General features: G+C 35.7%; 1 protein-coding gene across 4 annotated transcripts in view; it reads right to left on the reverse strand.

Moving 5' to 3' along the window:
* The window catches only part of ANKRD42 (ankyrin repeat domain 42), a 49347-nt gene that overhangs the window by 14187 nt on the left and 13905 nt on the right, over positions 1-21255 (reverse strand). For all 4 annotated transcript variants that reach the window (XM_074335683.2, XM_074335682.2, XM_074335687.2 and 1 more), the window contains exons 4-9: positions 20797-20916; positions 19800-19935; positions 16347-16547; positions 12641-12766; positions 8033-8138; positions 3021-3196 (exon numbers count right to left, since the gene is read on the reverse strand). In XM_074335683.2, coding sequence (XP_074191784.2) covers positions 3021-3196; positions 8033-8138; positions 12641-12766; positions 16347-16547; positions 19800-19935; positions 20797-20916 — 865 coding nt within the window. The remainder of the gene's footprint in view (positions 1-3020; positions 3197-8032; positions 8139-12640; positions 12767-16346; positions 16548-19799; positions 19936-20796; positions 20917-21255) is intronic.

A 21255-nucleotide genomic window follows, 5' to 3' on the forward strand; every position in this document is an offset into this window, starting at 1 on the left:
GATATTACCCACTTCATGGGCTTACTGTGAATGATATATGTGGAAGTGTTCTGTAAACTTTATAAAACATTACAGAAGTGTAAACCATTATTATTAGGATTTTGGAGAATAAAAATTCTAGCAGGAAAGTTATATGCTCCAACTGTGCCATCATTAAAATTCTACAGAAAGTAAAATTTGCACCAATTACTAGGCTTCAGTTTAGTTCCAGTTTGTTCAATAATAAATGTAACACTGAGAGAAGCCAGTGTCCTGCTGGCTCCTGGATATTCATTTGCATCAACCTAATCACATGTCCCCTTAAGAGACAGAAACATTCCCACTTTTCTCACTAATGTGGAGTATTTAATGTTTGAACCTTTTGGTATGGACTGAGTGTTTGTGTCTCAGAGTTCATAGAGTTGAAGTCCTAACCCTCAGTGTGATGGTATTTGGAGACAGGGCCTATGGGAGGTAATTAGGGTTAGATAAGGTCATGAGACTGGGGCCAGGGGCCACAGGGATTGGTGCCCTTAGAAGATACACCAGAGAGCTTGCTCACTCTCCCTCCACTGCATGAGGACACAGAGAGAAGATGGCCATCTGCAAGCCAGAAACAGAGTCCTCACCAGAAACAGACCCCACCAGACATTGAGCTGGGACTTCCAGTGGTATTTTGTAATGGCAATCCAAACATATTAAGACACCATTTCATGAAATAAAATCTTCCCTGGTAATTATGAGAATTAAATCTTTGGCATGTCTCCATAATGCAATTTGTATTAATTTGGTGCAAAAGTAATTGCAGTTTTTGCTATTTTTTTAACCTTTTAAACTGCAATTACTTTTGCACCAACCTAACATAAAAGAAAAAAACAAAAAGTATTTTTTATTTGGTTATAAATTTTTATTTAGTTATAAACCCACAAAACTACTTTAGGATATCCCACTAACAAATATGGTTAGGTTATTAACATTGTTATTGTGGGAATCAAAGAGCAGATGATCAAGACTTTTATAGCTTTAAAAAATAAAAAACCAGGCAGTTTAGGAAAACAAGCAAATATGGAAAAATGATGTGTCTGTTCACCAATGTAACCATAACACCTAGAACAGTATCTGACATGTAATAGGTACGCAATAAACATATGTGGAGTGGGAAGAGAGTAAGAAAAATTGATGATGTAAAATTTCAGTCACTTCTTTTAAAATAATATATTGAGCAGGTTGAGCATGTTTTCTGAATTCCAGAAAGCAGGACCATTTCTGATGCACTGCTATAGTCCTAGTCCAGGGCTGTACACACAGCATGTATTCAAATGTATGTTGGATGAATGGAATGCCTTCCTTATCTGTTTTGGCCTATTTAAATCCTGGCCATCTTTTAAGGAAAAATCCAAATTCCACTTCTGAAAAGCCTTCTCTGCTACTCTATCCTGAGTGAACAGTCCTTGTAAACTCACAACCTAACCTAATAGTCCAGGCCAAGAGTCTAAGAATCAAACATGATTACTCTCATTCTCTAACATCTTATATCCAAATCCTACCAGCTCTATCTTCTCAATACACCCAAATCTGATCATTTCTCACCATCTCCATCATTCTCACCCGCGTCTAAGCTATCACCAACTTTCTCCTGAACTAAGGTCACAGCGCCCTAACTGATTTCCCTGCTTCTACTTTTGTCCTGTGAAGGGAAATGGGCTTCCCACAACACTGGAAATTTAGAGGCAAAAACAGTCAAGGCCAACTGGGCCCTGATTCGGCTTTTGCCCACACCACCCTCCAGATAAAGTATGGACTTATTAATGCTGGATCTGAACCAAGAAACAGAAAAGCCTTATATAAATGTTACCTTAAAGGGAAATAAACCGATGTTTATGCAAGCTATTCTGGGAGGGTGGTGAAAGCTTTCAGTATAAAAAGGCTGAAGCAAACCAAGAACGAGGAGTCCCAGCATCACTGGCAGCTGTAGGCCCACATCAGGGACGCTAGAAGCCCAGGAAATGTGTGCAGATAGTCTGCACCTGCTCTTCTACAATTCTAATTTAGCATTATTGGCAAATTTAAATCTTATCAGGAACTTCTTCTAACCTTATATTGGCAGGTGAGTACGTTCTCTTCCCACCTACTCCTAACGCATCTGAAATGCTATGCTCTCCCCGACCTCCCAGTCTATTCTCTACCCAGCAACTAGAGTGGTATTATTTATAAACATAAATCAGATCACAAAATCCCCCCCTCAAAACCCACCAATGGCTTTCTATTTAAAATATAATCTAAACACAAAAACCCTATTGGACCCTATTTGATTTGCCTGGGCCCCTGCTTTTGTCACCAACCTTATTTGCCACCACTTCTTTGGTGATGCTACACCAGCCACACTGATAGAGCTCCATTCCACCTCATGGTCTTTACACACACTGCCCCCTCTGCTTGGAATATTCTTCTGAGATCTTCATACAGCTCACTCTCATCATTTATCTCTTCACAAGTGTCATCCGCTCAGAGACGCCTCCTCTAATAGTTATCTTATCTAGAGGATCACCCTACTCTATTTTCTTTAGTATCTGTTTTCTAATTAATTATCTATCACCCTCCCTGACCACCACAACAACCAGAATGTAAGTTCCTGGTGGTAGGTGGGATTTGGTATTGTGCACTGTTTCTCCAATCCCTACAATAGTATCTAGCACATAGTAGACACTCAATAAATATTCACTATTATTATCTGTAAAAATCATTTTCCAACTAGCCATGCAAATCCTTGAGATGTTTCTTTCCGTTTCCTATGATCCACTTAAATAATGTTGCCTCTTGTATAACATTTTCCTCCTTGAAGGACCGACATCATGTCTTACATATTTTATATGTCCAATAACCCTTACTATATAAATTGTACTAGTTCTGGTTCCCCCCTAAAATCAAAGTATTTTACTTCGTATATGGTAATTGTCTTTAGGTTTAATTCCCAGATTTGTGGTAAAAATGGGCTATGGTATTTCTTAAAGAATAAATCACAACAGAGTTTGCACACTTACTTCTAGCATCTGTTTTATCCGACTCATTAAGATATAAATCATCCCTGGCATCAGTGCTTCCCTCAACACCATGTCTTATAAAAAACTTCGTGTCATTTTCATCGATTTCATTCTCATCATCTATATCATATTTCTGTAGCCCCTCCAATAGCTTTACTGCTGCTAGACGAGCAAACCTGTAGAAAAGAATCAACAATTAAAAAGATCTACAATCATCAAATTAAAACTGCAGTTTGCACTTAATTTGGGGAATTACACTCTATACATTATGCCACCAACCCACCCACCAGTAAAGTAGCAAAACTGTATCTGAAGATCGGTGACAATTTGATGCAATATATCAGCTACATGGGAAACTCAAACAGTTACTACACACTAAGGACAAGCAGTCATATTAAAGACTGATTCCATAATTTTTATTGGCAAAAAACCAACTGGAAGAGGAGACCCAATATCAAAAACGTGTGCCCCCAAACACAGCTGCTCAACTGGACAGAAAGCCCAGAACCACCCTACTTGATTCCCTGCACTTACTACCTTTTTTGATGGCCTAATTTATTTATTTTTTATTTTTTATTTTTTCCACCAAAAGAGCAGTTTATTCGGGAAAAGAAAAAAGAAACGAGGTCACCCAAGTAGTGTGTGAATGCACACTTCCGACCAATGCTCCAACTGACCACACACATGCAAAAAGCTCCGATTCCAAGATGGCTTCTCTATTAGCATCTCTCCCCCAGAAGTTACCACAAAGTTTAACATAAAGTCAGGACTAAAGATTTAACAAGGGGCCCAGCTCCACCCATGGTCTTTCCAGCTCTATGGTTAATCATCTTAAGATGCCAGTTCACTTTCATCACTTTTTTTTCTTTTTTTGGGATTCTGGATGATTTTATTTTCTTTGCAATTCTCCATTATTATCTGAATCTAAAAAACAACATTCATTTGATCCATTATTTTCTAATTTAATCATTTCCATTATGAAAACAATCAAGTAGATACTAAAAAAAAATTTTGAATCATAATTTCACTTGAACATGCATTTTCAGTTAGATAATATTTTTAACAATTGAATTTCTGAATGCAAATCAAAATGTTGGATCATATTCATTGTGATGCTATTTCTTTTTTTTATTTTATTAGTTTCAGGTGCACAAGACAAAGCAAAACTTAGACGTTTATCATTTATATCCCTCACACTGTGTAAACCCCCCTCCCCCTATCCACTATCCTTCTGACCTCGCACAGAGCCAATACATTTCCACTGTCTCTATTCCTAATGCTGTACTCGGCTTCCTGTAACAATATACATACAAATATATAAATATACATACATATATATATTTATATAAAATTATAGTTGTCATTCAGTATTGTTCAGCTTCAGGTGTACTGTGCAGAGATCAGGCATCTACATCATCCCTGAGGTGGTCTCCCAAATGGGACACATGTCCATCTGATGGCCTAATTTAGATTGTAGGATTCATTCTGGTTCTCGTTTTAGGGCTAACCATAGCTTTAGCCCCCTTAATCTTCATTCTTCCTCAACCCAAAACACTTGGCATGGTTTTGAAATTAAAGGAAAAATGACTTTTCATCAACATTATCTATTTTCTTTGACCACATCTCTATGAAGCTTCCAACTCTTGGTTTCAGAGCTGTGGTTGTGAATGCATGTAATCTACATATTTTTTCCATTGTTTTACTAATTGAAATGTTTATGCTTTCTCTTAGGACATGGAGAATTACTCACTAAACACAAAAACCTCACATTCTATTTTTTTTCACATGCTTACATAATGGCATGCATATGTACACATATTTCTTTACCTGTCACCAGATACTGCAAATCATTAATGATATATCTTGCTTTATGCCAGATTCAAGGTTATTTCTATAACACTACATTCACACCTAGCATTTTGGTGCATGAATGACAAAAGAAATATGGGCCAGAAATTACGAATAACTCCAGATACACCCATAGTACTAAATCACCCATGTGATATTGCTATAAAGATAGACAAATAGATTAATAGACAAAATACAGAGTCTAGAAATAAGTCCACACATATATGGACAACTGACTTGGAGAAAGACACAAAGGTAATACAGTGGAGAAACACAGCCTTTTCAACAAAAGGAGCTACAACAATTGGATATCCATATTTTAAAAAAAGTTGGATGCATACCTCACAGTATATACAAAAATTAACTCAAAATGGACCAATGCAAAACCTAAAAGTATACAGCATCTAAAAGAAAACAGGAAAATCTTTGTGACTCTATGTTAATCAATGATATCTTAGATGTGATACCAAACATAATCCATAAAAGAACTGATAAAAGCTTCTGCTCTTCAAAGACATTGCGAAAAGAATGTTTAAAAAAAAAAACAAGCCATATTGCGTGAAAATCTTTGCAAAAAAAAAATGTAAGAAAGAATTAACATCTAAAATATATAAAGAACTCTTAAAACTCAACAATAAGAAAACAACCCAATTTTTAAAGTGGACAAAAGATCTAAACAGTCACTTCACCAAATGAAAATATACAAATGGCAAATATGTATATGAAAAGATGTTCAAAATCAAAATCATTTTTCATGAGGAAAATGCAAATTAAAATCACAGTGAGATGCCACAATGCACCTATTAAAATTACTAAAAACAAAAAACCTGATAATATCAAATGCTGACAAGATAAGGATCAACAGAAACTCTCATCCATTGCTGGAGGGAATGTAAATTGGTATGGTCATTTTAGAAGGCACCTTGGCAGTTTATATAAAGTTAAATATACCCTTAGCAAATGACTCAGCCATGCTACTCCTAAGTATACCCAAGTGAACTGAACACTTATTTTCACACAAAAACCTGTACATGAATGTCTATAGCAGCTTTATTTATAATCACCAAAAAATGGTTGCAGTCAAGATGTCCTTCAGCAGGTTAGTGGAGGGGCAGCCAGATGGCTCAGTTGTTTAGAGTGCAAGCTCTAGACAACAGGGTTGCCAGTTTGATTCCCACATGGGCCAGTGAGCTGCGCCCTCCACAACTAGATTGAAGACAAGGAGTTGCTGCTGAGCTGCCGGAGGGGCGGCCAGATGGCTCAGTTGGCTAGAGTGTGAGCTCTCAACAACAAGGTTGCCAGTTAAATTCCCACATGGGATGATGGGCTACACCCCCTGCAACTAAGATTGTAAACGGTGACTGGATTGGGGGTTGAGCTGCGCCCTCCACAACCAGATTGAAGGACAATGACTTGGAGCTGATGGGCCCTGGAGAAACACATTGTTCCCATTCCCCAATAAAAAAAATAAATAAATAAAATCTTAAAAAAAAAAAAAAACAGGTTAATGGATAATCAAACTATGGAACACTGTGGAATTTTACATCCAATGGAATACTACTCAGCAATAAGAAAGAAATCAACTACAAACACATATGAATGAATCTCAAAATAATTATACAGAGTAAAAGTCAGATATATAACAGTACATACTGTATGATTCCATTCGCATAAAACTCTAGATATGCAAACTTATCTGTAGTGACAGAAAGCCAATCAGTGTTTGCTTGGGGAAGGGGCAGTGGGGAGCAGTGGGAGGCAAAGAGATTATAAAAAAGCACAAGGAGTTTTTTTGGGGTAATGAATATGTTCACTATTTTGATTGTGGTGATGGTTTCATGGGTGTATACATATATCAGAATCCATTAGGGTGTAAGGTACAAGTATGTGCACTTTATTACACGCCAATTATACCTTGATAAAGCCTTTTAAAAAAATAAAATGGGCCTCAGTAGATCATAATCCTAGGTACCTGGTACAACAAAATCACTCCAAGGCTTCAAAGAAATCCCACAGACCAAAGTTTAAGAAACATGCAATCACAAACAAAACTTGCATGGCAACTTAATGAATGATTGAATCCTTGCATCTTTTCAAGCCTCATTTGCAACTTTTAGCTCCCACTCCCACTTTAGATACAGCTCTAAACCACATTCAGTTCCTCAAAAACACAAGTGTTACAACTCTTCCTCCTTCAAGTATCAGAATATTGTTTCCTCCAAAAGAAAAGTTTTCTCTGACCTCTATATAAATTCTGTCCCCCATAAGGTTGCTGGTTCGATCCCCACATGGGCCACTGTGACCTGTGCCCTCCATAAAAAAAAAAAAAAATTCTGTCCCCCAGCAGTTTCTTTCATTACTCTTATCATCTGTGTTAATATTTCTCCCCCACAACTTTCAAACAGAAAGACTTGGGCACTTTTTCTCCTGTTCTTACTGTACCTTATACATAACATGTATTATGAAATAATGATTATAATTAATAATAATGTTTACATATTTGTCTCTCCACAAGACCAAAAGCTCTTTTGAGGGGAAGAACTGTGTTTTTTTACCTTTGTAATCCTAGTGCTGTCACACTTGGAACAGGATAACTATACAGAAAATTGAATTTAAAAAAACACAAATGAACAAATGGATGAACTAAATATTCTTTGAGGATCTGACCTGAATGAGCTGGAGGTGTTCAATAATAGGTGTTATATTTAATTCAAATGCAAGTACTAAAATTTGTTTCAAAATCCATGTGACTCCTACTGATTACTTCTTTTTATCACATAATATTTCTCAACAGGTATGAGCATTTGGGTGGGACAATTCTATGTTGTACACCACCATCCTGAGTACTGTAAAACGTGTAGCATTTAAGTATTCCTGGACTTCACTAAATATTAGCGACGGTATCTAGTCACTGTGACAAACCCCACTTATTTCCAAATGCCTTTTCCCCCAGGAAACGGGACAATACTAACTCCCAGTTGAGAATCACTGCTTTACAGAAAGAGTTGATATATTGTCAGATGTCTATTCAGCTTGCAAATTGTCATTCCATCAGCATTGGACTGAGTCCTATAATTCCATTAAATCTTCAGAGATTTCTGAGTATAAGAGAGTATATGCAAAACTTCAAAAACAAAAGAAAGGAGCAAACCAGATAGAGATACCTCTTAGCCACATCACTGGGTTTCTCTCCTGCTTTATCGGTAATATTGCTGTCTGCTCCCACTTTAATTAGCCACTGCAAACACTCTATGTGGCCTTGTCCAGCAGCTGTAAAAAAGTAATAATAATAACCAGAAAATACACAAGAAAGAGTTACTGTTATTAGTAACAATTTTCTAAAATTTTGGACAGTATTGTCAGAGAGTACTTTCGTTAAGTATTGATTCTTGCAATCACCAAGAAAAATAGGTTGGGCAGATGTTGTTTTTTCTATGTCATTTACTCATTCATTAGATAGACATTTAATCAAGTATCTACTGTGCTCAGCCCTTATACAGAGAACTTTACATAGAGATATAAAAGTTGGGGCTCAATAAGGTTATATATTTAACATCACACAGCTAGTAAGTAATGTATTTGAAACTATAATCTAGGTTTTTCTAATCCTTATCCAGTACTTATCTGCTGCTACGTATAGCTCCTGGCCAATCTTTTATCACAGCAGAATGTGAGTGCGATCCAGCCTTAGGGACCCACATTGACTTTTAAAATCCTGTGTCACCTTATAGAGGTCTGAGAATTAAGTTCAAGAACTTGTTGTAATGATGCTGCTGACCTTTTTTGATATCAGAGGGATTATTCATTATGAATTTGTACCAACTGGACAAATAGTTAACCAAGTTTCCTATTTGAAAGTGCTGAAAAGGCTACCTGAAAAGTTAGATGACCTGAACTTTTCACCAACAATTCATGGTTCTTGTATCAGGACAATTAACCAGCTCACATGGCACAGTCTGTGAGGGAGTTTTTAGCCAGGAAACAAATAACTGTATTGGAACACCCTCCCTACTCACCTGATCTGGCCCCCAATGACTTCTTTCTTTACCTGAAGATAAAGAAATTATTAAAAGGAAGACATTTTGATGACATTCAGGACATCGAGGGTATAATACGACAACAGCTCTGATGGCCATTCCAGAAAAAAAGTTCCAAAATTGCTTTGAAGGGTGGACTAAGTACTGGCATCAGTGCATAGCTTCCCAAGGGGAGTACTTCAAAGGTGACCATGGTGATATTCGGCAATGAGGTGTGTAGCACTTTTTCTAGGATGAGTTCACCAACTTCATTTTCCATCCTCGTATAAACAGCTTATTCCTCTGACCCTCACAACTCAAAATTTACAGGCCCCCCCCCTTGTTGATTACCTAAATTCTTTACCACCGTTTTCTAAATCTTGTCCTCAAAACACACGCACTGAGTATTAATTTTCACCTCCACAACTCTGCTTGTGTGTCTTCTCACCTAGTGCCTATCACTCAACCACCTGCTCATCTACCCTCTGCCTGTCCTTCTGAGTCCATCTTGAGACTAAGGGAAGCTATGGGGGAAACAACCGAATAGACTTAAAAGATCTGAATTTAGGTCTGCTAAGCAATGAGACTGTAGGACAAGACAGAACTTAGCAACTGGCTGGCACACACAGACCCTCAATAAATGTCTATAGAGTTGAGAGTGAATGAAGGAAGAAAAAAATGAATGAAATCTCAGCTCTGCTCTTCCCAGCTCTGCAACCTCGGTCAAAAAACCTGGCCCCAATGGACCTAATTTCCTCATCTTTTACGGAGATGATTTCATACTTATAAGGAGAATACACTGCTGCTTCCTAAAATTACAATAAGGACTAAATATAATGACAGTTTTACATCCCGTGGTGTCACATACACACAAGGTATTATTTCTGAATTCCCATGAACACTTCGTCAATAATTTAACCCTTAGCAACTTCTTCTGTTCAATTTCTACTCCTGAATTCCTACTGCATATAGTTTAACAACCAAATACTTTTTGCCCTTTGTTATATCCTGACTTAAACAAATCTCCATTTGTTCGTGGATAAGTATGTAGCTCCTTAACAGTAAGGTTTGGATCTCACACTGTCTCCACTGTAAGAGCATATGGTTGGTGCTGAATATATATATATATATATGTGTCTCTGTAAAATAAATCAGAGTATGAACTTTTGGTGTGAATTTGGAGCCTTGAAAAGCGAATCCACCTCCAATACTGGCAACAGAGAGGAGAGGACACAAAGCCAGAGCCAGTGAGAAAGCAACCCCATCACCATAACCCTCTAGCCCAGCTTCTGAAGGGTCCGTAAGCGGTCTCGTCCTGTCCCTCTCTGCTTGACTCACAGTCTTCCGCCCAACTCAGAGTTGGCTCCTGAGGCTTCTCTCTGGGGCCTCTCTCTCTCACACCAAATCCAAAGCCAGCTAACAGAGAATACTACAGAATATCCCAGACCTCTAGAAATAATCCCACTTTCCACAAAAACTGCAACATATTCTCTCTTTGCTACAAAATCATATTTATGAATCCTGAGTAATGGTGAGTTTCATAAGACAGAATGAGCTTAATCAACATTTCCATTTTATTACACAGGTAATGTTACAAGCGGTGGGAAGGTGGCTAAGTAATTTATCTACAATGACATACAATAAGAGGATTTTTACCCAAGATCCTTATTGTATATTGATTAGAATGTTAATTAATTTGATCAATTTTTATAAGAGAACAAGATAAAATCATGCAGTAGCTAGAAATTTTTAAAAAAGTATTTGAAATAATTATGGCTTGAAAGTGAATAAAAGAAAGAAGTAGATTTAACAATCACTAAATGCCTCAATAACAGACACTGCAGCTTATTTACTGAATCAAAACTAAAATGAGGGGAAAAGAAGCAGATAGATTGACAAAATGTGAGAAATGTGAAGTAAATTATAAGAAAACATCAACTTTCATTTACCCAATTTGAGCATGACCTAAACATACAGATGTTCCCCTAGGAAAAGGCTCATGTACACAAAGATACCCCTCCCCCAGCTGTGGTCACTTATCACCGCACCACTTGATCCTCTCCTGACCCCAGCGGTCCTTCATGGACAGACTGACAAGAGAAGGGATGAAGGACAAACCGATCTGGTTCCTCTTCACTTTCACCCTCCCACCTTCTCACAAGGGCGATATCTCAAACACTCTGTTGTTGGACATCAATCTCTTTAGAACCTTCTTCCAGATCCTTCATTTCCATCTCAGTTCAACTGGTGAAGAAATGACTGAGACAGGCTGAAAACCATCTGTCAATAAAGCTGACTTTAATTTGTCGTTGCTCTGAAGATGCATTATAAGCACCATGAGTGAGCCTATCCTTTGCTCTCAGACATGACACCCCACATACACATTAGGAATGAAAACCGGTTATACCTAGGTTATGAAATGGGAGCTTTGCTCCAGAGTGGCACCTTTTTAAAACAAACACAATATTTTATGCACATTTTACGCTTCTATCCCATTCACAAACCCCACGGTGAAGAGCTTAATGCCTAGCCAGCCAGCAGAGATAGATGGAGTGAGATTCTCCAAGTATAGAGTAGTGTTTATCAAAGTGGGGACATCTCTATGTGTAAGAGAAACCCCCTTCACATTACCCTTCTTCCTGCCCCATCCACCCTCTCTCTCTCTCATAAAACTATTGGTACACACGGTGCTTAAGATTCTTGAGATACATTATGAATTAAACAAACTTTAATGACCAAGTCAAGAACCTAACCAACAGGAACATCATCTGTGATTGGGATTGATTGCCAGAAGTTATTTATGAAATAAAGTCCAATTCAACCACCTAAACATGTCTATGTTTAGGTCATGCCCAAATTAGGTAAATGAAAGTTGACGTTTTCTTATAATTTACTTCACATTTCTCACATTTTGTCAATCTATCTGCTTCTTTTACCTTCATTTTAATTTTGATTCAGTAAATAAGCTGCAGTGTCTGTTATTGAGGCATTTAGTGATTGTTAAATCTACTTCTTTCTTTTATTCACTTTCAAACCATAATTATTAGGTATTAACATGACTGTTGTATTTTTACAAGAATTAACTACCAGCAGATTAAAGAAACTTATAATACCACAAATGAAGCAGAATGGAAATTTCAGATGCAATAGGTTAAAGATTTGGTTTTGATTTTATATATAAAAGACTGGCAAGAATAAATCCTAGAGTATATACTCCCAACACTGAGTTGACAATTTGAAAAGTCTGATTAGAAAACAACAAAAAAAAAACTGATTAATATTTTAGAATTCCACATGGAAGGAGATTACAGAGCAAACTCACAGACATCTTGAAACTGTGTTCATATCATGTTCATTGATATGTCTATGGAAGTACAAATTTTTGCAGAGTATAAGAAAGAAGATAATTCTGCTAGACCTTTTTCAAGACAGATGAGTATGGTTTCTGTTTTAGCATGAATTAATAGGTCATTTTTAGGCCAAAGAAAACGTTAGTCCTAATAAACTTCTCTAGCAGTGAATTTCACATCTTAGCTACATGACAATGTCAAAAGAGATTTTCTATTGGAATTACCCTCAAATGTGATAATGTATGAATGTCTGACATCATAAAAGGAATACCACACTTACACTGAAAATTAAGCACTTTATATGCCATGCATTTTCATGTGTTTCTGATGGATAATTATTTTAAAAGGTAAACAACTCAAAAGCACTTGTGTCAGAACTGAAAATGAAGCAGGAATCATAACTCACCTTTATGCATAGGAGTTGATCCGTTATTATCACGTTCATTAATATTGATTACGCCATCTTCTACTAATTTCTTAAGCATTTCTAAATCACCCTTAAAGGCAGCCACATGACCCGGAAATGCCAAAGCTATGAATTAAAAAATCAGCATTTCAGGAAACACGAGGTCATTTTTTTCCCTGCCTTAAACAGTCACACATTTTAGATTTCATTATTAACTCAAGTTTGAGAATGTTATATTGGAATTAGTTCGGCTGATGCAATGACAAGCAATAAAAAGAGAACCATAAAATAATAATATTATTAATTATGCAGCCCTTCCATTCCTCAGGACCTCAAACATGCCAGAAGTAGTCTTATATCAGAACTATTGTTAGTCATATTTCCTTTTACCCTCAGGCTACCACAAAACACAAGGAGATGGTCACTTTCAACCTTTGCATACAGACATACTTGGTCTCAAGTCCTACATTTGCATAGACTACTCTCTCTCTGCAAGGAAGTGAAGAAAGCAAAATAATCTGGAAACAGATAAAGTATGTACACACACACACACACACATACACACACACACAAGTATATATGTGTGAATGTACCTGACCTAGTACCTGGCACATAGTAAATACTTGATAAAATATTTTTAATGATAACTACATATATTGAGACCTTAACGAATGTCAGGCACAGTTGTAAGCACTTTTAAGTTTAAGGGCTGCCACATTCAACCCTCTTAATAACTCTGAGATATAGCTATTCTAATTCTCACACATGGAAAGGAAACAACCTAGAATAGCCAAAGTATTTTAAAAAGATCAAAGTTAGAGACTTACACTACCTGGTTGTTAGTCTTACTATAAAGCTACAGTAATCAAGACAGTGTAGTATTGGCAAATAAACAGACATATCAGTAAGATAGAATGCAGAGGCCAGAAATACACCTATACATATATAGATGACTGATTTTTGACAAAGCTGCCAAGATATTTCAATGAAGAAAGGAGTTAAAAAAAAAAATGGTGCTAGGACAAGTGGCTATATATTAACAACAACAAAATTAATCAACATTATTTCACTCAAACCATACAATTTAACTTGACGGAGATCAAAGATATGAATTAAAAAGCTAAAAGTGTAAAACATCTAAAAAACATAAAAGAATATCTTGCTGACCTTCAGGTCAAATATTTCATAGATAGGACACAAAAAAACATAACTTGTAAAAAAACTGATAAATTGTACTTTATCAAAATTTAAAACTTTTGCTCTTTGAGAGACACTACTAAGAAAACAAGCAATCTTCAGAATGGGAGAAAATACTTACAATACGTATATCTGGCAAAACATAATGAACTGTCAAAATTTCATAATTAGTAGACAAATAACCCAATCAAAAAATGGGCAAAAGAACTGAATAGACACACCATAAAAGAAGATATACGAATGTCCATATGAAAAGATGCTCAACATCGTCAGTTATCAGGAAAATGTAGATTAAAACCACAATAATATAACATTACACACCCATTAGAATGGCTAAAATATGGTACATCCATACAGTGAATACTATTCAGCAATAAAAAGGAATGAACTACTAATATACATTAACATAGAAGAAATTCAAAACGGTTCCATCAGAAAATTCAAACTAATCTATAGTGACAGAAAGCAAATCAGTGGAGGGATGAACTTCAAGGGAATATGAAAAATCCCTGGAGATGATGGAAATGTTTTCTATCTTAATTGTGGTGGTGGTTTCATGAGTGTATACACCTATGTCAAAACTCATTGAATTGCATACTTTCAATGAACAGTTTATTGTATATAAATCATACTTTAATAAAGTTTTTTTTTTTTTAAAAAAAGGATATCATCAAAGTAAAAAAATCAAGCCACAATGTGGGATAAGATATCTACATCAGATAAAATTAATAAAGGATTGGTATTGAGACTACAGAAAGAACTCAAATTATTTAGAAAAGGACAAAGAACACAATTTTTAAAAAGGGAGAAAGAAAGGTATAGGTGGGCAATTCACAGAAAACTAAAATAGCCAATAATTTTACAAAAGGATGTTCAACCTCATAAGTAACCAAGAAAATGGAAATCAAAACACAAATTAAACCTTTGCATACTCAACCAATTGGCAAATATTATTTCTCTAACTTCTCAGCAAACACAACTGATGAGAGTGTAAATTTCTGCAACCACACTGATGGAGGATGCAGCAATACCTATAAATACTGAAGGTGGGCATATCACATCAAGCAAAACCTAAAGTAGAGTATCTCAGCTATTTACCAGAGCAGAGCTCTTAACTGTCAGTCTTCAGAGAAGACAGGCAGTACCTCAAGAAGCCTCACTCAGTGATCCCAGTGTGCCATACAAATATCATTTTCTGTGTGGGCTATGTGTGAAAAAGGCAGGAAAGCACTTCTCTAAAGAAATCTCTTATACATGTACATAAGGAGACATGGACAAGAATATCCACTACCACACTGACTGTAATAATGAAAAACTGTAAACAATGTAAATGTCAAATTGGAGAATGGGTAAATAATGGTCTGTATAAAATGTAACACTATATAAACACTTAAGAAGGATAAACTAGGATACATCTATCAACCTAATAATCTCAAAAACATGAGTCACAGAAGGTTAAGTCATAGAAGGATACATACGCTTTTATGCCATTTTTGCAGTTTTAGAAGAAGTGTCAAAGACTCCTAGTTGTCTACACATTTTTTGCGGAAAACGAGTAAACTCCTCATATCGCCTCTAGTTGGAACCGGCAAAAATTTTGCAAAGTAAATAAATAGAGACCTCTTTTTAAACTAAAACACTGAAAGTTTCATAGAAAAATATCAAATAGATCGAAAGATATGAATATTTTACGGAAAGTCTAATTTTGGCGAGAAAATGTCAAAAAAGCCCCGCGTTAGGACGCGATTTGGCGGGAAAATGCCCGCTTACAAATTAAAGTCCCCTTCCTTCAGAAGTAATAGTTACAGCTGAGAGGAGGCTTCTCAGCTCGGTACTGAATTCTCCAGGCTTCCTCGTAGCTAAGCATGGCTATCTCACAACACTCTTGCCCATGGAATGTTAGCAGAAGCAATGAGTGCAAATTAGACCTTGAAAATCTCTAGTTCCCTCCCCACCTACTGCTGGATTAGCAACAACTACAGAAAGTTAGTTGAGCAGACAGCAGGTCCCTGAATGACTAAATAGAACAAACTGACTCTTCAACCCAAGCTGTCATAGAAAAGAAATAAACTTCTATATCATTTAAGCCACTGAATTTTAGGATTTCTTCGTTACAGCAGTTTAGTCTCTTACTCTAAAAATACACAATACTGCATATTTTTGTGAGTACATATATAGTCAATATAAAGCCACAGAATGGAATTGTAAATCCAAAACAATAGGAGGAAGAAAAGGGAATGGGTGGTATTAAGGGAAAAGACCCAAAAGCTTCAACTATATCTATATTTTATGCTTAAATACAGTGTTATAAAGATTGTTCATTATATTACATTAATCTCTATAATATTTCTGCCTAAAATATTTTGTAATAAAGAAGAAAATCTGAATGAATATATGGATAATTACACGTAACATATTTTAATATAACATTTAACTTACAATTTCTTTCTTTCCCTTTTCCATTTACTCTACCTATTAAATGATAGAACATTTCAGGTTTATTACTTACTTTCTTGATCTTCTGGATCATCTCTTTCATACTCAGCCCCCTGGATAAATTGTAAAATGTTCTGCTTAAAGAACCTCTGGGCCAAGTCCAGTACATTTTCTCCGTTATCATTGAAGGCTTTTAACGCTTGTGTTGCACTGCTCATTCTATTGAGCAGAAATTTAAAACAGTAAAGGTGGCCTTCCATGGCTGCTAAGTGAACTATAGATGAGACAAAAAAAAGGAACTTAATTTTTTCAATTGACAATAAAATAATCAAAAAAAAGAAATAAGACACTGTCTCTAATCCTCACAGGGAGTTGACTATCCCTGCCCTATACCAGGACGTACTCTCAGCAAGAATAACAGACCTTTTTTTCAGCCTACATGTCCTTACTCAGCCTTCTAGTCGTGCCAAAGCAATAGACTAAATGGTTGATTAGTTAGACACTTACTGTGAATGTAGAAAGGCCAGATAAGAGTCACCAAGGAGCGGGCCCCAGAAAATGTTCTTGGAAAGTGAAATCCCAATTATTCAGCTTATTATTACATGAGAAAATATTGCTATGTAAGATAGATAGATGACAGACATATAGATAAGTTTAATATTTTGGGGGAAAAAGTGAAAGAAAAAACAAAAATAGTCACTATGTAAATACGAATATTATTTTTATCACTATGTTATTTTCCATAAACATTATTTTTATTATAAACAAGAAAATTGGATCAAAACTGCAGACTAAGCACACACACTACCTCACCATTTCTATTCTAAATCCTTGAAAATAATAGAAAAGATATTTTTTAAAGCCTTACAGGACTAGAAAACAAATAAGAACACCATGAATGGACAAGAAATGTTAAGGAATCCCTGAAAGATAATGCATTGACTCAGACTGAGAGAGAGCCACACCCAAAATCTGCAAAAAATAGGGATGGTTCTAGGGTATTACAAGCTTAGAGGCAATTATTACAAAGAACAAGAGAGCCTTTAAAATCTCTTGAGAAGTGACTATTTGGGAAATAGCCCAATCAATGTACAAATCTTGCCTCTGGAGAAGTAGGGCAGTGCCCAAGTGACCAGTATAACTCTGGAAAAACAAGAAGTCACAATGCCCAAAAGATAAGTTGCTGGCACACGCTACTCTACACTTTCTCAGCTGAACCTTCCACTGAAAAACTCTCCCTGAAACTTCAGACTCCACTACTGCTTACTTATCATATGGTTACATGTACCATTTTTATCCTCTTTGAGTAATATTCTGTTATATGTATACCACATTCTTTTTATTCATTCAGCTGTCGATAGACTAGGATGCTTCTGTATCATGGCTATTGTAAATAATGCTGTAATGAACATAGGGATACATATGTCTTTTCAAATTAGTGTTTTTCTTTTCTTCGGATGAATACACAGAAGTGGAATTGCTGGGTCGTACGATAGTTCTATTTTAATATATTGAGGAACCTCCACACTGTTTTCCACAGTAGCTGCACCAATTTGCAATCCCACCAACAGTGTACAATCCTTACCAACATTTATTTGTTGACTTTTTGATAATAGCCATTCTGACAGATGATCTGAGGTGACATCTCATTGTGCATTTCCCTGATGATTAGTGAGTCAGAGAGAGTATCTTTTCATTTGTCTATTGGTCATCTGTGTATGTACTTTTGGAGAAATGTCTACTGCAGTCCTCTGCCCATTTTTTAATTGGATTGTTTGGGGGTTTTTTGATGTTGACTTTTATGAGCTCTTTTGGATATTACCCCTTTATCATATATATCATTTGCAAATATCTTCTCCTATTCAATAGGTTGTCTTTTTGTTTTGTTAATGATTTCCTTCATTGTGCAAAAGCTTTTTAGTTTGATGTAGTCCCATTTGTTTATTTTCGCTTCTGTTGCCCTTGCCCAGGGAGACATATTTTAAAAAAAAATACTGCTGAGACAAATGTCAAAGAGTTTACTGCCTATGTTTTCCTCTAGGAGTTTTATGGTTTCAGGTCTTACATTTAAATTAAGACTTTACAAATAACAAACTACCAGAAAGAGAAATTAAGAAAACAATTGCATAAAAAAAAAATAAAATGCTACAAATAAATTTAACTTAGGAGGTAAAAGACTATACTCAGAAAACTGTAAGACTTTGATGAAGGAAACTGAAGACAACACAAATAAATGTAAGGATATACTATGCTCATGGATTGGAAGGATTAATATCATTAAAATGTCTACATTACCCAAAGAAAGCTATAGATTCAATGCAATTTCTACCAAAATGCCAATGGCATTTTTCATCGAACTAGAACAAACAATCCTAAAATTTATCTGGAACCACAAAAGACGCCAAATAGCCAAAACAATCTTGAAAAAGAAAACCAAAGTTGGAGGTATCACACGCTCTGATCTCAAACTATACTACTAAGCTATAGTCATAAAACAGTATGGTACTGGCACAAAAACAGACACATATTACTATATCAATGGAACAGAGAGCCCAGAAATAAACCCACACTTATATGGCTAATTAATCTATGACAAAGGAGCCAAGAATATACAATGGGGAAAGGACAATCTCTTCAATAAACGGTGTTGGGGAAACTGGACCACTTTCTTACACCATATACAAAAATAAACTCAAAAGTGTATTTTTAAAAAAAGAATGAGAACACAATAGTCATTTCCAGCTACACAAATATTGAAAAAGTTCATTCTAACAGACCGTCACTAAATGAACACTAAAGGATGTACTTCAGAAAGAAGCAAAACAATCCCAGATAGCAGTGTAACAGAGTGGAAGGTGAGACCAGGGAGGTAGGTAAGAGCCAAATAATGAAGCTAAGGGAACAGAACTCCACAGGGATCTAGGAAGTTTCTAAGCAGAAAAGTGATTTGATCAAACCTGTTCATACCATTCTGCCTCGACTTCTCATTCATTTGTTTGCTGCTGAAGATTCCCTTAAGACATAATTCAAGTATCATTTTCAGTGACCCTCACCCCAATCTCACTGTGATCTATCCCTTTTCTGAATTTCTACAGCACCTCTTAGAAGACGGGATATTTAGAGTATAGATCTCAACTGGCCAGTTGATTACAGGCTAGACAACTGCAGTTAGCAACTTAACTCAAGTACACTAGTGTCCACTATTTATACTATTATTTTTTAAAGTAGACTGTGGGACAGAAATGTATGAATTTAAAAAATAATAACACTAGACAGATGAAGGAAACATCTGGCTGGAAAAGCAAATGCAAGTTTACTGCTAATTTCTTTTGCTGATATAGTTCCAGAAAAAAAAAATCAATCACATGACAGGTACGTAATATAGGCATAAGATGAAAATGTTCATGTCAAACTTAAAGTTTTGTGCAGGACTGTTAGAATATTGACGGTTTAAATTTCTTAAGCATGACCAACATTTGAAGAGTTTACATTAATGAAAAACCAAAATATTTGCTTTTGTGAATACCTGGAAGGTTTCCATTGCAGTCTACATCTTCTATGCCACATCCCCATTTAACTAGAAGTTGCAAACAACCAAGCCGTCCATGAAAAGCTGCATAATGCACAGGTTTCCATTCTCTCTTATCAGTCACACTGGGATCCTAGAGGTAACATTCACAAGGACTCAGTTTCTTTCCCTTTTGTAGGGGAAACACTAAGCTTAATTCTGCAAATGAGACTTGGAAGTTGTTCTTAAAACTATAGGGCAAATACTAAATATAATAGAAAAATGTACTGCAACCACTGATTTGAACATACAAGTTAATAACACCCTAATGAAATTTTCTAAAACAGTCTTTTTAAAAAGAATATAACTAGTCACATAAAAATAGTTTTTAAAAAGAAACCTAACTACTCATTTTACTAGTCACAGGCTCCTGACCAATAAAATGAAAGGAATGGACTCAAATGATCCAATCATATCCTTAGAAGCATAAGGAGTTAATAAAAAAATATTTAATAAGATTTTTCACGTTTTCTCTAACTATAGAAACACCAACTCTTAACCATAGTGTTGTCTTCAGCATAGGTAGTTCTTTTCAGATAAGAAGATAATTTTTATAACCACGGGATAATATTAAAAATAAATATCATAATAAATGAAATGTCTGGAGATATAAATCACCTTCTACATTATTATATGAAATAAGAGTTACACACAGAAATTCAGAAAGATTTATAATCACTGGTCAATATGTTTGGAAGCCTCCAGTTAAACTCTGCGCTGACATGAAGAACCCAGAGTCTCTCAAATAGTTTGTATTACTAAACTGGTTTTTTTTTGAAGGTTTATGTAAATTATTGCCCCTATGTTTAAAGATGGAAAAGCTAAAGACAGAGATCAAAAGACTTCCCCAAAGTCATAAAAGGGATTTAAAAAGTCAGGAAGAGATAACCAGACTATCAAATGCTATTCCATCTATATGATTACACACTCTCACATCTCAAGAGGAACCCCTCACCACTCCACTTCGAAGCATTATTTGTAAGGTGAAAGAATGTCCGTGTGTTGCAGCAAGGTGCAAAGGTGTGCAACCCCAGTCATCTTGAGCTGCCAGATTTGCTCCATTGATTATAAGAGCCTAAAAATAGAGAAATGAGTTTACATGACTATAGATGTTAAATCATAAATGCAGATTATCTGTGGCAAGCAATTTATTACCCTAACTAAATTATTATATATGTTCTTATATATGTGCCACAGGCAAAGTGTGAGAAATTCTTAGCTAATCCTAAGAAAATGTTTGCGATCCTTTTTAACATTGCCTAGGAGACATTTATAACACCTGATTTCATATTCTGATTTGAGCATGTATATACAATTTATAAGGCACACTTCTCATGAGCACTGATTAATAACCACTAATCTTCAACAACCACTAACTACTTTAATGCTAAACTAATAAAACTGAAATTTAAAT

Source organism: Rhinolophus sinicus, chromosome 14 (assembly GCF_057876585.1).
Source record: "Rhinolophus sinicus isolate RSI-liver-muscle chromosome 14, RSI-T2T, whole genome shotgun sequence".
NCBI lineage: Eukaryota > Metazoa > Chordata > Mammalia > Chiroptera > Rhinolophidae > Rhinolophus > Rhinolophus sinicus.